Raw genomic sequence first — 17,717 nt, 5'->3', positions numbered from 1 at the left:
TTCATCAGTACAATCTATTTTTAAATAGCAGGCTCAAATAGACTCTTAATATCTGCTTGTTGAGTAGTTCACTCTTAGTATCTGCTTGATGAGTAGTTCAAATTAAAATTCGAAGATTTTTAAAATATAGAGATATGGTCTTGCTATGTTGCCCAGACTGGCCTTGAACTCTTGGCCTCAAGCAGTCTTCCTGCCTCAGACTCCCCAGTAGCTGGAATTATGGGCACATGCCACTGTGTCCACCTGAAAGTTCCAAGAATTTATGAGTTTATTTTTTTAAACATCATAGATAAAGCCATTTATATTATTAAATATGTTCTTCAAAAATGCAATTTAAATCTCATTTTAAAATATACTTTGAAAGATATTCATCTTAAAAGTTTCCTATTAGAGGATAATTTTTATTCTATTTCCATCTCCACTGCTGTTTTTCTTCTTGAATATGACATTGAAGTGTAATATCTCTTTATTTTTTAATTAGGTGTGGAATATCCCAGGAATCTTGTCATTGATCAGTCCTGGAATAGCTTCATCTATGAGAGTCCTGCCTTCACATTTAGTTCTGTGAGTGAAATACAAGGTACAGGATTTCTACCTTACATTCTATCATTCTGTTTGTTGTTGCATTTCAGAGATAATGAAATGTATGTCTATTGCCTTAGTAAATATTTAACACAAATTAAAAATATAATTTTAAAATTTTGGAACAAATTTTAGTAAGCTGACAGAAAAACATGGAAGGATGGCAAAACCTTCATATATATATATTCATTACATTTGTATTATTTTTAATTGCTCAGAACATAAGTAAGATTTACCAAATATTTTAACTTTGAAATTTTCCATGGTTGAATAGCATACCACTTAACACATGGTTATATGAGTCAAGAAAGGTTTCAGAAAATTATAAATAGTGTGTTAAAACTACTGATACTAATAAAAAGTAGTATACTGATACTAATAAAAAGTAGTATCAGTAGTTTTAATACTAATAAAAAGTATCAGTAGTTTTAACTACTGTTTTACTGTGAATTTATTGCAGGGTGTGAATTTTTGTTGTTGTTTTGTTTTGTTTTTGAGACTATTTTTGTTGCTGTTGCTTTGTTTTGTTTTGTTTTGAGATGGAGACTCACTCTGTCACCCAGGCTGGAGTACGGTGGCGCAATCTCGGCTCACTGCAACCTCTGCCTCCCGGGTTTGAGCAATTCACCTGTCTCAGCCTCCCGAGTAGCTGGGACTACAGGCACACAGCATCCCGCATGGCTAATTTTTATATTTATAGTAGAGATTGGGTTTCACCATACTGGTCAAGCTAGTCTCGAACTACTGACCTCAGGAGATCCACGTGACTTGGCCTCCCAAAGTGCTGGAATTACAGGCATGAGCCACCATGCCCAGCCTATATCTATTTCTTCTATATATTAACCACCCCACCTGTGTATTGATGAGTAGGAAAAATTCTAAGAACTAACAAAGTTTCTTAAAAATCTAAAGCTAAAAAAGTATGAATTTGCTTAACAATGATAATGCTTTAAAAATACAAAACATAATTGTTTTGGTAAATATGATATATGAATTATCTTAACATAATTAATACAAAAATACTAAATGAAATAAATAACCACTACTAACATTTCAATAAGAATGGGTTAATTTCTCTTACATTTTCTGTAGCCATTTATAAAAACATCGTAAATGTCATTAATTCAATTCATTTGCTACAACTTCAAGGGACAGGTGGGTGTTATTATTATTCTCACTGAATTATGGAGAGTGCAATTCAGAAAAATTAACTTACAAAGAATCAAAATCATTGCTTAATGGCATACCTGAATCTTTTTGTGTTTCAAAGTTTTTGCTTTCTATTTCTTTGCAATGCATTAAAAGGAATATGAACAACAGTTCACAAAAGCAAAAGTACAAATGGGCAAAAAATGGTTTAAAATATATTCAATGTCATTAATAATCAGATAGTGATTTTTAAAAATGACCGTCTAGATTTGTTTCCCTTTTTTTAAGTTTGTTTTTGTCTTTTAATGGAACTACAATCGCTAATGTTTCTATAGTGAAGCTGGAATAATCAAATAGTACTTGTGGGAATACAAATTACTACATAGTTTTTGGAAAGCACTCTTTGTAATGTATTAAAAGAAACTTTGCAACTGTAATTCTTTTGACCTAGTAATGCCAGTTCTGTTGGTTGGAATGTAAAGTAGTACAACTACTGTGAAGATCAGTTTGGAGGTTCCCCAGAAAACTGAAACTAGAACTACCATATGATCCAGCAATCCCACTGCTGGGTATATACCCTAAAGAAAGGAAATCAGTATATTGAAGAGATATCTGTACTTCCATGTTTATTGCAGCACTATTCACAATAGCCCAGATTTGGAAGTAACCTAAGTGTCCATGAACAGACGAATGGATAAAGAAAATATGGTACATATACACAATGTAGTACTATTCAGCCATGAAAGAGAGGGAGAGATACTGCCATTTGCAACAACATGGATAAAACTGGAGGTCATTATGTTAAGTGAAAGATAGACTTCTCATGTTCTCACTTATTTGTGGGATCTAAAAATAAAACAATCGAACTCATGGAGATAGAGAGTAGAATGATGGTTACCAGAGACTGGGAAGAGTAATGGGTGGGGGTGGGGCCATGAGGAGAAGAGGGGAGGGTTAATGGGTACCAAAAAATAGAAAGAATGAATAAGTTCTAGTATTTCCTAACACAACAAAGTGACTATAGTAAAAAATAATTTAATTGTATATTTAAAAATAACTGAAAGGGTATAATTGGACTATTTGTAACACAAAGCATACATGCTTGAAGTGATGGATATCCCACTTACCCTGATGTGATTATCACACATTCTTTGCCTGTATCAAAATATGCCATATACCCCATGGATATATATACCTACCAGATACCAGCAAAAATTAAAAATTAAAACAAAGATATATTCAAAGTATGGTTAATGTATGAATAAATACACTTGATACTGCATTTTTTATAATAGCAAAAAATTGAAAACTGCCTTCATGTCAAATAATATTGTTATATTTGTGGCAACTATTTATACATCTGCTTATACTTAATTTTACTGATTCGTTAAATACTTGAACCATTTTCTGTTTTTAACATTTCTTCCATTGATTCCACACTTTCAATGTTGTTCCACATTGTGAAATCAATTGAAAATTTACCTACATTTTCTTTTTCTTCTCCTTTGCTTTTAATGAGGAAATGGTTACAGGTAGGTGGGCAACTTTTCTCCTTCAGTTCATCTATATTGTGCTGTTTTGCTATGTAATGAAAACCTAATTTGAATGCCCCTCAATTGGCCACTTTTCCATTTTTTTCTTGAATAATAATAATTATTTTGTTGCTATTTATGGTTGCAATGTGACTTATCTGATATTCAGGTCATATATATACTTTTCCATGCATCTGTATTTCAGATCTAATGCCAGTGCCATACAGTTTAAACCCCATGGTTTTGTTTTCTTATTTTCTTTCTTTCTAGTGTCTTTTAAATGGTTTATTTTCTCTTACCTACTTATTCTTCTAGTAAAAATTATAATACATTTTTATCAAGCCCCTCCCAAATCCCAATAATTACTTAATGGCAATTACATTTGGGGACAACTACATCTTTATAGTATTTAAACTTCTTTTTCAGGGACATTCATTTCCTCATTATTTTGAAACACAGTATTTATGACTGTCAATAAAATCTATATTTACAAAACAAAAATATAAGCCTTCTAATAACTACTTTTATTTTAAATACCACATTTAGTAGTTATATATAATGCAATTTTTATGCAACATAGAGACCAACATTTATGTTCCAATTTTAAGAATTTTAGCCTGAAAAATATTAATTAAATGTAGTTTATTATAATTTCTGCTTTTCTTATTGTCATAAAATAGTTTTTCAAATTTAAACCAGTTTCTTGGTGAATTCCTTATTGTTTTCTCTAGTTTCTGCCATGACTTGCTTTCTAAGATAAACAATGCACACCAGCCTATGTCGTGTGTTTGACAGTTCATAATGTGCTCCCTGCTGCTCTATATAATAAGATCTCCAAAGGGGTTTGTTTATTTTATAGAAAGTTTTTGCTTGCTCCGATATTTGTACATGCTATAATACTAGTTGTAGGAGTTTTTCCTACTTATTTGAGGAACATAAAACATTAAGAGTACAACAGAAATGGGAGCTTAGCTTCTTATATCACTATTGGTATAAGACATTGGGCACTATCGGTATTACAAAAATTACCTCTAGGGATACTATCATGTAACAGACAAAGCATTTATACCCTTAAAACTAAATGTTTCTACATTAACATAGAACTTTTTTTGGTGAATATTTGAGAACTGAAAAGATTACTTTATCCTTGACCAGTGTTTACCTAAGTATGTTGCAAAAACAAGAACACAAAGAAACAGAAACAACTAAGTTATATACACCTACTATATAGCTACAAAAATATAATTAAAAACAAATAAAAACCCTAAGTTCTATGCTTAAATGAATTTGAGAAATACTTGGCTAAACAAAGTTTCTTTATGGTAGGGTTTCCTAGGCCTTTTTTTTTTCTCTCTCTCTCTCTCTCTCTCTCTAATGCTGTGTGTATTTTTAGATAGAGAAAGTGATATGTATTTCAAACATGTATTTGGCCAAGAGATACACTTTTATAAATGTTATTTTCTCATGAACTGATTCAGCAGGGAAGTTCTAAACTTGCACCTTCTAATTTGCCATATGATGTGACAATGCATTCTATTCAATTCTGTTCAATATTAGGCAGTAAGGGAGAACGAGTGACAGCTGTTACAACTAACATATGTTCCTCAAGTGTGAATGCTACTGCTCCATTTCATAATAGCAGCCACTCTATTCATCATCCCAGTCAATCTGACTTTACAAAAATTTTAGTCACTATATTACAAAAGGACATGAATAAAAATAATTTCTGTAAATATTTCTCATATTACCTTCTTTCAGAAATTTTATAATTCCTTGTGCTTATAAAGTTGTTTAGTAAAATTAGATCTAGATGTAGTTATATGTTGACCTAGATTGGAGCTCTAACCATTGACACTATATTTTTCCCATTGGAAAAAGGGTTCATGGCCCTTTTATTCCTTTAAGCAAATATGTTTCTAGAAACTATTTCCTTGGAATGAGTTTTATAATATACTATAGATAGCAAAGTACTTCATTTTGTTTTTAGAAAGTTCACTGTTCCTTTCATTATCATTCAAAACTGGTGACAAGAACTAGACAGGAAGAAGAAAAGGGTATTTCTGTCAGTGAAGAATCTTAACTTGCCAGGTTTTCACTTTGAAATGTTATCTTGTCTACAGATTTAATTAGGTCAAATAACCAAAAACGAGACAAGAGTGTAGGTGAATTGTGATTTCAAAGGACATCCTTCTACAAAGCTAATAAAGTTATAGGACTTGCAATATTCTTTGTTCTCTTTTAATAGGAAAGAATCAAATGTTACTGAAACAAGATTAAACTTGTGGAAATACATTAGCTGTAACATCGTACTGGATCCTCTGACTAACATTTAAAAAAAGTTGGAGGTTTAGCATTATTACATCTCTAGTGTTACATACTGTAGCACTAGAGAATAAAGTGCTACTTTACAAATCTACACATAGACGTAAAATTAGATCTAGAACCTTAGGAAGGTAGCCAAGGTGCGGGGACTGAGCATTATGGTCAAATAATCTATGTTCTTCTTTTGACTGTAACATGGATAAGCTGTATTAGCTTGGGCTAGTTTCTATCCTGTATGAACCCTATTTTGAACAACATAAAAAAATCAGTTTTACCTAATAAGACTTTTTGATAAACATACACAATTGTGTACGTGAAGACATTTCTAAACACTAAAACTATGTACAAATATATGTTATTGGGATTATTTGTATAGATAAAAATAGGTTAACTTTAAAATGGACTCCTACTTTTCCTCAGTTTTATAAGAAACAAGATCTCTCACCTGCTGTTACATGCCAGGAAATACATTACTGGAAAAGAAAGAAATAGTCATTTTTCTTATGAAATCCATTTTTTTCTAGATAAAACAATTCCTAAACAAATAGTTTTAATTTTATAAACTAAAATTACTAATTGATTAAATAATTTTGGTATCTTGGTGAATACCAGTTTTCTAAAAGATAACTTCTTATGGAACAGTTGATATCTATATCTACAGTTACATCTGTATCTAGATTTAAATAGATATAAAATAATTATCCAGCCTTATTCCTTTTGACATTCCTAACCCTTCATGTATTTTACTCTTCTTCAACATTTCTGTTAGAAAAGACTCTCCATATTTCAGTTATTCACATATTACCTTCACAATTTTTGGCATATCTTTGTATCACCTATATAATAATTTAATTAAAGGCATTCTAATGGAAAACGGTGTCATTTACCATGAACAATAGTGATATACAATGTGCCAGGAGCTATTTTAAGCACTTTGCAAATATTAATTGATTTAGTCCTTACAATGCTGTAAGATAAATTCCATTAATATTCCTATGTTAGAGATGAGTATGCTGAGATATATAGGAGTTATGCCCAGGAACTCACAGACAGTACATGCTGGAACTCAGGTTTGAGTTTGGGGCTTGGACTCTCACCCTCTACACAGTACTTCTATAAAACACCAATAAATAACTTAAAAAAATGTAAACATATAGATCCAAGTATCACTTGAAAGTATCTTAAACATCACTGTTACAGAATAGTTTTCCTGGGAAGAAGACTCTGAAAAGGAAGGTAGTGGGTAGGAAGTGTATTAGGGAGTGCTCTGAGGATCAACACCACTGAGGGAAGAGGATGAAGCAGGATTGAGTAGGGGGAGAAGGTGGGGACAAAGGTGTCAACTCACACAGTGGCTAGCACTGAAGCTAGGATAGCTCCTCAGAGTTGCCCCAATTTGGGATGAAGATACCAGGATTTTGCACATCCCTCCCTCACCTTCCACATCAATTATTCATTGAATGCAGTCTGCTCTTAGGAAAGGAGTTTTACCTTGGTCAGGTGACTCTCTTCAGCTGAAATTTAGGTACTATATACTGGCTATAATCTCAACAATCTGGGGCATAAAAAAGTCATAAAGATATATTTGTCTTTTACCTAGAAGCTTTGTTGTTTACTTTTCATGATACATATCTCGATAATTTCAAGTATGGTAAGATATAGGACTCGAAGTTCCATTTAGTCATTATGTATACCAAATTTTCCTAGCAGCATTTATGGGTAAAGTCATACTTTTTTTCATTGGTTTTTTGTGCTATTTTTCTCCAAAATCTGGTGACAGTATATAAATGAGCCTGTTTCTAGATTTTATTTAGTTCAAATATTCTTTTCATCTATCCTTGCACTAATACCATACTGTCCACTACTATAGCTGTATAGTAAGTCTTGATATTTCATAACATCAATACTTCAAACTTTTTCTCTTGTTCAGGATTTTTATAGTTATTTTAGATCCTTTGTATTTACATAATAATTTTGGAATCAACTACACACACACACACACACACAAATGTGCTAGGATTTTGATTTGAATTGTGCTATAAAGATACCCAAAAATGTAGAAGTGACTTTGAAACTGGGTAATAGGTAGAGGCTTGAACAGTTTTGGGGACTTAGAAGACAGGAAGGTATGGGAAAGTTTGGAACTTCCCAGAAACTTGTTGAATGGCTTTGACCAAAATGCTGATAGTGATATGGACAACGCAGTCCAGGCGGAGGTGGTCTCAGATAGAGATGAGGAACTTGTTGGGAACTGGAATAAAGGTGATTCTTGTTATGCTTTAGCAAAGAGACTGGTGACATTTTGCCCCTGTTCTAGAGATCTGTGGAACTTTGAACTTAAGAGAGATGATTTAGCATACCTGGCAGAAGAAATTTCTAAGCAGCAAAGTGTTCAAGATGTGACCTAGGTGTTCTTAAGAGTGTTCAGTTTTAGGAATTCACAAAGAGATGGTTTGGAATTGGAACTTGTATTTAAAAGGGAAGCAGAGCATAAAACTTGGGAAATTTTTCAGCCTGACAATACAACTGGGGGAAGGACACCCTCTTCTATCAATGGTGTTGGGATAAATGGCTAGCCATATACAGAAGTATGAAACTGGACCCCTCCCTTTCACCATATACAAAAATTAACTCAGGATATATTAAAGATGTATATGTAAGACCTCAAACAATAAAAATCCTACAAGAAAATCTAGAGAATATCTTTCTCTACGTTGGCCTTGGTAAAGAATTTTCAGCTAAATCACCAAAATCCATTGCAACAAAGCAAAAATTGACAAGTGGGACCTAATTAAACTAAAATTTTCTGCACAGAGACAAACAGACCAATAAACATACAAAAACCTGTAAACACAGTAAACACATTGGGAGAAAATATTCACAAACTTTACATCTGACAAAGGTCAGTATCCAGAATCTATCAGGAACTTCAACAAATCAACAGGCCAAAAACAAACAATCTCATTAAAAATGGACAAAGGACATGAAAAACACTTTTCACAAGAAGATGTAAAAGCAGCCAACAAACATGAAAAAAATGCTCAACATCACTAATCATTAGAGAAATGCAAATCAAAACCACAAGGCAGTACCATCTCATGCTAGTCAGAATGGCTATCATTAAAAAATCAAATAATACCTGATGCTGGCGTGGTTGTGGAGAAAACCAAACTTCTACACTGTTGGTGGGAATGTAAATTAGTTCAACTTCTGTGGAAAGCCATTTGGAGATTTCTCAAAGAACTTAAAACAGAGCTTCCATTTGACCCAGCAATTCCATTACTGGGTATATACTCAAAAGAAAATAAATCATTCTAACAAAAAAGACTCAAGCATACATATGTTCATCATAACATTATTCACAATAGCAAAGATATGGAATCAATCTAGGTGCCCATCACCCGTGGACTGAATAAAGAAAATGTGGTACATATAGATCATGCAGCAGTAAAAAACAATGACATCCTTTCCTCTGCAGCAACGTGGATGCAGCTGAAGGCAATAATCCTAAGTAAGTTAATGCAGGAACAGAAAACGAAATACCATATGCTGTCACTTATAAGTGGTAGAGAAACATTGAGTATACATGGACATAATTATGGGAAACAATAAACACTGTGAGGGTGAGAGGGAAGGGGGATTGAGTTGAAAAACGACTTATTACGTACCATGCTCACTACCTGCATGACGGGATTCATACCCCAAACCTCAGCATCATGCAATATACTCATGTAACAAACCCACACATGTTCCCTCTGTAGAGAATATAAAAGGTGAAATTATTTTTTAAAAGTCTCCTTATGTTGAATATACAAAAATCAATCCCATTTGATTATACTGGTAATAGATAATTGAAATTTGACATGAAAAATGTCATTTAGAAATACAACAAAAATCCTGCAATTGTTAAATAAAAATTTAACAAAGCACATGCAAGATCTATATACTAAATACTACAAAACACTGATGAACAAAATCCAGTAAGCCCAAATAAACAGGAAGTGTATTATGTTTATTGATTGGAAGACCTAATATTGTTAAAATGGCAATGTTCTTTAACTTGATATATAGATCAAATGAATTTCCAATCTATGTCCCAATATACTTTTTTGTAGATATTGACAAGCTTGTTCTAAAATGCATATGAAAAGACAAAAGAACAGTAATGTCCAAAAAATTTTTATAAAAGAAGAGCAAAATTGGAAGATGTACACTAACAGAGTTAAGGATAAACTTAAAACCTACCTAAATTTGTATTGGCTAAAGATAGACATACGAATCAAATGAGCACAAGGGAGAGCCCAGTTTTAGACACACAAATATAATCAACTGAGGTTTTGTGCTCTCAAGAAATACAAAATATATAATTCATACAAGCAAGATCCACTTATGGATGATCAAATTAGATGGTGAAAGCTCAAAGACAAAGAGAATATTTGCATCCACTCAGTGTATTTCTGTGAAATATTTATTAAATACAAACAAAAAATACTAGTATTACAGTGATGAAACCTGCAGGATACCACCTTAATCCTATGATAAAGATTATCATCACTGGTAATAAAATATATCAACATCATGTATCCCATGATAAAGAGACACTGAAAAGGAGAAATAGTCTCTCTGATATTATTCCCCAAAATATATATTCTCAATCTTATCATAAAATAATCAGGCAAACTCAAATTGAAGTACATTCTATAAAATAATTGACTGTACTCTTCAAAGGTGACAAAGTCGTGAAAGACAAAGAAAGGCTAAGGATTTGTCACAGATTGAAAGAGACTAAGAGATAATGGCAGCATCTAAATGCAATGTGAAATCTTGGATTGTATTCTGTGAAATGAAAGAACAGTGGAATAATTGACAAATTTGAATACAATATATAATTTAATTATCTTGTTCCAATGTTAATTTCCTCATTCTGATAAGTGTACATTTTCAGTAATAAGTTATAAAAAATTAGTCAGTTGAAAAATGTCATTTCTGGCATTATTCCAGACGTCATTTGTTTTTGTGTTTTGTTATTAAAAATCTATTGCATAGGATGTAATTTCTATAAGATCATGGGAGTGTTTTTTTTATTTAAGGTAAATTTGGGTAAGTAATTTGATGAGTTTTGGTTGCTACTTTACAAAAAGCAGAACAAGTAGGATATCAAAACTAGACAGTTAGCTTATGTTAATTCCTAGAAAAATCATTGATGTATCATTAGAATAATGTAAAATGCTTAAAATAAAAGCAAACATGACAAGTAGCAATAGCACAGGTAATTAAGAGCAAGTTCTGACATGATAATCTAATTTTATTTTGCTAAATTCTTAGATCTTTGAAAATGTGTAATATATTCTTTATTTTCAACAAAGCATTGGATAAATCTATCATATCTTTTTTGTACAAGTATGTGTATTTTAGTACATTGAACATTTATATCCCAAACTTCTGATAAATGATCTTTACAGATTTTCAATAATTACAGTCTCTCGCTTCCTTATGCTTTCAATTTTATTGTCTATCTTCCAGCTTCTATTAATATTCACTAGGCAAAACCAGAACTGTGATGAATTAGTCAGTGATTGTTGCACTGATACTGAGTAGCAAATAACCCTGTAATCTCAGTGTCTTACAACCGAAACATTTATTTTATTTATTTTTTTGTTCATGGATCTGCTTATCAGCTGGGCATTTTAGATTTTTGCATCAGATTAAGGACTGCTCTATATACACATTCTGAGACATGGCTAGAACATGTTCTTCTCATTGTGGTTAGAAGATGCACAAGAGGGCAAGTGGAAATCCAATATACCTCTTAAGTTCTCAACTTGTATATTATCACCTAAATTCACATTCCGTTGGCCAAATTAAGTCACATGGTTATACTCATTATCAGTGGAGATGGGAAATATACTCTGCCTACCTTAACATGGGATGCATCAATGTCAAATCAAAATCAAAGCAAGGGCCATGATTACCTAATAATAAAGAGGAGTGAAATATGTGGAACAGTGACCCAGTCTACTACATCAGGCACAAGCCAACTCTCTGCCCTTTCTACACTTGCACACAAATAGCTGAACATGGCTGGAGGACAAAGAAAGCAAAAAAGAAAGCTCTGACTTTACTTCCATTACTAAGACTAAATTGTCTGTGCCACCATCTAAAGCCAACCCCTCTACTTGAACCCTAGATTCTACCTATTCTAGTTTTTCAATGATCATACCCCTCAGTTATCCCTCATGTCACCTATATCTACCTATATCAATGTTTCCCTCTTTTAGATTATTCCTACAGTATATACCAGCATGTTACAATATCAATATATATAAATAAACACTTTGATCCCATCGTCCAAACAGTTACTTCTCTTATGAATCAAAATTCCTAGAAAGAGTTGTCTGTATTCACAGTCTGTACTTCTTTACCACCAATTTTCTAACTTACTTCATTGAATGCTTAATCCAGTCAACTTTACTGAAATTGCTTTTGTTAAAAAAAATCAGGGCTTCCATGCTGCAAAATGTAAAGGTTAATTTCTTTATCTTACATTCTCTCTCAATAGCATTTAATATAATTGACTTTTCTCTCCTTCTTGAAATGTTATATTCACTTGACTTTTTTTTTTTTCTAATCTGTCATTGTTCACTCTTCCTAAGTCTTCTTTTCTGCTCTTACATGCTATCATAACTCTAAATTTTGGCTGGATTGTAGACTCACTCCTGCCTCTTCTTTAATTATATTATCTTCGTGGTTATTTATTGCAGTCTTATGGATACCATCTATACATTGTGGCTTCCTTATTCATATTTTCAACTACAAACTCTCTCCTGAGTTATAACTGCACATTTTCTTCTTCACATGGTTTTCCAGTACAATTCGCAAACTAAATATTATTCTTGATATATTTACCCCTTCATCCTCTTCCTAATTTACTCCCCAAAGATTTTTCCATATCAGTTAATGGCACCATTATTTATCTAGTTTTATCTTGCCAAAAACTTAGGAGTTGTACTTAATTTATTTTTGTCTCACTGCAAATTTCCAGCACATCAGTGAATACTGATAGTAAAGCCATCAAGATGTATCACATTTCTGACCACTTCTTACTACCTCCACCACTTATACCCTCGTCTACACCACCTGAGCTGCTGCAACAGCTTCCTTTATTTTAGTCTTGCACCATGCAGTCTATTCACACAGAACCCAGAGTGATATTTTGTAACAAAAAATAAATTGGGTCATATCAGCATGTTGTTTAAAACCTCCTTGTAATGTGACTTTGTAGGCTTAGAATTTTTGTTTTAATTCTCAGACTCTGATAAGCTAAAATATGTTCTAAGCCATGCATTAGGAGCTGTGTGGTACACTTTAAATATGAAAAGTTCTGTTTTATGATAAACACATATTAAGTTGCTTATTATATTTACTTTTTATTGGAAAAATATTTCAAATTCTAATTCCAAGTAGATATTATATTCAACCAGTAAGTTTAATTAAAATATTTGATTATTTCAAATCTTTAATTTAAAGTAAAATTTCTGGAAATAACAAAATATGTTGGATAAGAAGAGTTTAAAATGAAAATCAATCCATCAAATGCAGTCGGAGCTCTATCTGATATGTCAAAAATTTAATTACAACTGAATTAAAATTATCTTTTTTTTCTTTTAGCTAACATTCCTATGTATATTTAAGTCTAAATGTAATATTAAATGGATAGAAGTTATCATGTCTCCATGAGTAGGAAATAAGTACACAAATGAAACTCTCTACTGTCATCAGCTTTGTGGGCATGTCAAAATTAATTCTTACAGAAAGGATTAGATTTATGTTTTTTCAGTTATCTCATAAAAGGAAAATGATGAATGCATTCTATGAAAACATTCATTTTAGAGTTTTCCTATTTTGACTGGGCACAGCCACACATTACTTTTTGTCACTGTTAATTCTTCCTGACTTCTGGTAGCTATAATGGGTATCCTTTCTGAAGCACTGGGCATATGCTGGAATCCCTGCCCCTGTCAAGGAGAGGAAGAAGCCATCGTTGACTATTGTTCATTTTATTATTGCATATAAATGGTGCTGTGATATTTGTCACAACTTTTATCAGGAAGAAAACTAGTAGGAGTAAAATGGCAAATGATGAGACAATTATTTTGCAACCGAGTACTCAATTCCTGGGTACATTAGCAAACTCTCCACATATGACATTAGTGTGTTATTAGTGAGGGCTAAATTTTGGGACTGCTAAGCCCATATACAGCAGAGTATATACATAGGTTTAGGTAATTAGAGTGTGTTGAATAATTAGTGGATTATTTTCAGGCCATCAGCAAATCTTTATATGTAATGTTTATTTTCAAAGCTATCAATTCTGTCCCATCTCCAATGTCACATCTCCAAAAGGTAGTTGGGGGTGTGAGATTTTCCTACCACTATCTATCTTACTTCCATGTGGAAGCATCTTATTATACATTTATCTCTCTTTATTCTGTGACCATGTGAATACCAGTTCTTTTGGGTCATCCTTCATCCTTTGCATTCATATCTATCCCAAAGTACAGCATACATCTACATTTTTTTTACTATAATTCTCACTCCTTTCCTAATCCTAAAACTTCACCATACCATTAATTCAAACTCATATTCTATCGTCAGAAAAATACTGCCTATTCTCTACATCAACTTATCTGAACTTTCTCTGTACTTTCTTGGAAGCTGACTCTTCTCTGAGAAGATACTTCTTCCCCTACAGCCTTTCTAAGCTGTGGCTTTTTCCCACACACTGACAATCCTCGGTATGGAGGTAGGGTAGATGTCCTCTTTCTTCTACATTTCTGCTTCTAGACCATTCTCCCTCTCTCCTAAAAATCTCTAGTTTTGATTTTTCAGCCATCAAAGAAAACGTCTCTAGCTCCAACACTATATTTCTTAAAATCCTGTTTGACTTGAATATCCACATAGTTGATCTCTTCTATAACTGTTGTACTTTCCCTCAGTTACCCTCTCTTTACCCAACTTGGCTATGCCTATGTTCAGACTCTGTACTCTCATTCCCAACAACTTCAGTCCTTCCATAATCTCCATTTCAAGTGTCTCATTCTCTTACTCCCACCTCCTCTCTTTCCAGTTCATTCCCTCTAGTACTGCAATTCTGGAACATGCTCACAACTTGCCCTTTCTCATACCTTCACTTCACCAAATCAATTTCATGGTCCATAGGTATAATAAATCTCTTGCATATAGTCTCATCTTCCTTGATTCCTCAGCATCCCTTTCCCCTACCTTATGTAATAGTTGTAATTGTGAATGGCGAGCTCATCTATGTCTGTCTCTGTTCAGATAAATGTAGCTGAATAAAAATATACAAATGTGCTGAAAGGGATCACATTAAATCCATGACCACTAAATACAAATTGTTCCCTAAGGAATTCTTGCAATCATACTATATTTCCTGAGCCCTCTCACTCTTGACAATTTCATCCACCTAACTCCTTCCTCATACCTCCAAAATCTCCTACATTCTCAGTTTTAACTAATGACCTAGAGTACTAATTCATTGAGAAAAATACAGGCTACAGGCAGTCAAATGAGAACCTCCAAAAGTTTCCACAATCTCAATGAAACAGACGACTGTACTTGTCACCATATGGTCTGCCTTCCCTCCTGTTACAGTGGATGAATTCGTGTTACCCTTTTCTTTAAGTCCGTATGTAATTGTACACTGATTCCATCTGTGATGACTCCAGATATCCTTTTTTATCAGTAGCTTCATAAATTTTTTCTCTTCTAAATTACTCTAATTTCTATATAAAGTTATACAATTTTACTTGTATTAAAAATTAATGCTTATCCTCACATCATCTCCAAGATATCACCCGATTTTGTGTCTTTCCTTTATATTAAAGCTCCTAAAAATTGATGACACCTGAAGAGTTAAGTACTCCGATTCCAAACCTCCCACTTTTTTTTTTCTTGAGCCAGTTCAATCTGGCTATTTCTTAACACTGTATCAAAGCAACACTTGTCAAGGTTTATATGATCTCTGTGTTGCCAAATTCAACTATGAACTCATTCTCCTAATCTTACCTCACCTCAACCTCTGCAGCCTGAAAATAGTTTTTCAGTTGCCTTCTAGGATATCACCCTATCCTAGCTGTTTTCCTACCTCACATCCTGCAAAGTGTTGCTTTCTTTTGCTTGTGGCTTTGATCTCAAATACTCTAAATGTTGGAGTATTACAGAACATGGTGTTTAGTTCTTTTACAGCAATCTATGATGAATTTTATGGATCTCTATCTGTGCTCATACCATAGGTGATTTCATCCAGGCTCATGGTTTTAGATGCCATGTGTCTGTTAGTCATTCTCAAGTTTTTAATTTTTTTCCAACCCACAAACATTTTAAAATCTGGGCTTAAAAATTCAATGGCCCACATATTATCTATATTTACATATCTAATAGAAATCTCTAAATTTTACATGTCCCAAAACAAAATAAATCTCTCCAAAATACTTTGTCCTTCAGTTTTACTTGTCTCATTAATTGCAACTCTGCCATGATAGATACTAAGACAAGATATCATGGTGTCATCCTTGCTCTCACCTTTCTCTCACATCACCCAACCAACCTGTCAACAAGTGGTACCAACATTTTTAAAAAATGCATCCTGAATATTCCTCTTCTTAACATGACATCTACCTCTACCAAACTACTTTAAATTATCATCTTATCTGTCACCTAGTTTGATAAGCTAAACAGATCCCCCCCGCCTCAAAAATATATCAACTTTCTAATCCCAAGAAACTATGAATATTACCTTATATGGCAAAAATCACCCTATATAACAAAAGGGATGATTAAATTAATGATTTTAATAGGAGAGGTTTATGCTGGATTATCTAGGAGGGCCCTAAATAGAATCACATGTATCCTTATAAAAGAAAGGCAGAGGGTGTTTGGACAGACACAAAGGAGAAGGCAATATGAAGACAGACTAAAGAAAGGTACAGTCACAAGCCAATGAATACCAACAGCCACCAAAATTCTGAAGAGACAAGAAACAAACATTCCCCTTGAGCCTTTAGAAAGAACACAGCCCTACCAACAATCTGATTTCTAACTTCTGGCCTACAGAACTCTGAGAGAATAAATTTATTTTTCTTTAAGCCACCCATTGTGTGGTGATTTGTTATAGCAGTCACAGGAAACTAATACAGCCTCAAGATTCCAGGTCACATCTCCTGGAACCTGTGAATGTTATGAAATATCACTCTTATGTTTTTGTTATTTATTATTTATTGTATTCATCTGCTTTGTGTTCCTATAAAGAAATTCCAGAGACTGGGTAATTTATAAAGAAAAATGGTTCATTTGGCTCATGGTTCTGTAGGCTGTGCAAGAAGCATGATACCAACATCTGCTTCTGGTGAGAGCCTCAGGCTGCTTCCACACACGGATGAAGGTGAAGGGGAGCCAGAGTGTGCAGATCACATGGTGAGAGAGGAAGCAAGAGAGAGGGGGAGAGGTACCAGTCTCTTTTAATAACCAGCTTTCATGGGAACCAATAGAGTGGAAACTCACTACACCCTCCAAAAGAGGGCATTAATCTATGTATGAGGGATCTTCTTCCATAATCCAAACACTTCCCGTTAGGCCCCACCGCCAACACTGGGGATCAAGTTTCAACATAATATTTGGCCAGGACAAGCAAACCATATCCAAATTACAGCAGTGTTGCGGCACAGTTGACCTTAAAAAGGGAGATTATACAGGTGGGCCTAATCTAATCACATGAACCTGTGAAAGTAGAGAACTTTCTCCCATGCTGGTGGCAGAGGAGGAAGACAGAAGAATTCGAAGAGATTTGAAGTATGAGAATGATTCTACACACCATTTGTACCTTTGAAAGTTGAGAGAATCAAGAGCTAAGTAATAGAGATCTAGATGCTAAGAATGATCAGAGGATGTGTGACAAACAGCAAGGAAAAGGGGAGCTTGGATCTACAACAACATAGAACTTAATTTTCCCACATTCTAATTTCTAGAACCTGTGAATGCTAACTAATATTGTAAAGATTTTTCAGATGTGATTAAGCCAAGGATTTTTGAGATGTAGAGATTACACTGAATTAT

At 33.5% G+C, this 17,717-nt stretch overlaps 1 protein-coding gene across 1 annotated transcript in view; it reads left to right on the top strand.

Annotated features, from left to right (window-relative positions):
* The window catches only part of CFAP47 (cilia and flagella associated protein 47), a 409,569-nt gene that overhangs the window by 328,938 nt on the left and 62,914 nt on the right, over positions 1-17,717 (top strand). Inside the window, 1 exon segment of the mRNA XM_031936608.1 lies at positions 482-580. Coding sequence (XP_031792468.1) covers positions 482-580 — 99 coding nt within the window.

The sequence above is a fragment of the Piliocolobus tephrosceles genome, chromosome 12 (genome assembly GCF_002776525.5).
Source record: "Piliocolobus tephrosceles isolate RC106 chromosome 12, ASM277652v3, whole genome shotgun sequence".
Taxonomy (NCBI): Eukaryota; Metazoa; Chordata; class Mammalia; order Primates; family Cercopithecidae; genus Piliocolobus; species Piliocolobus tephrosceles.
Note: the sequence above shows the minus strand (reverse complement) of the source record. Positions and strands in the feature narration are given on the sequence as shown.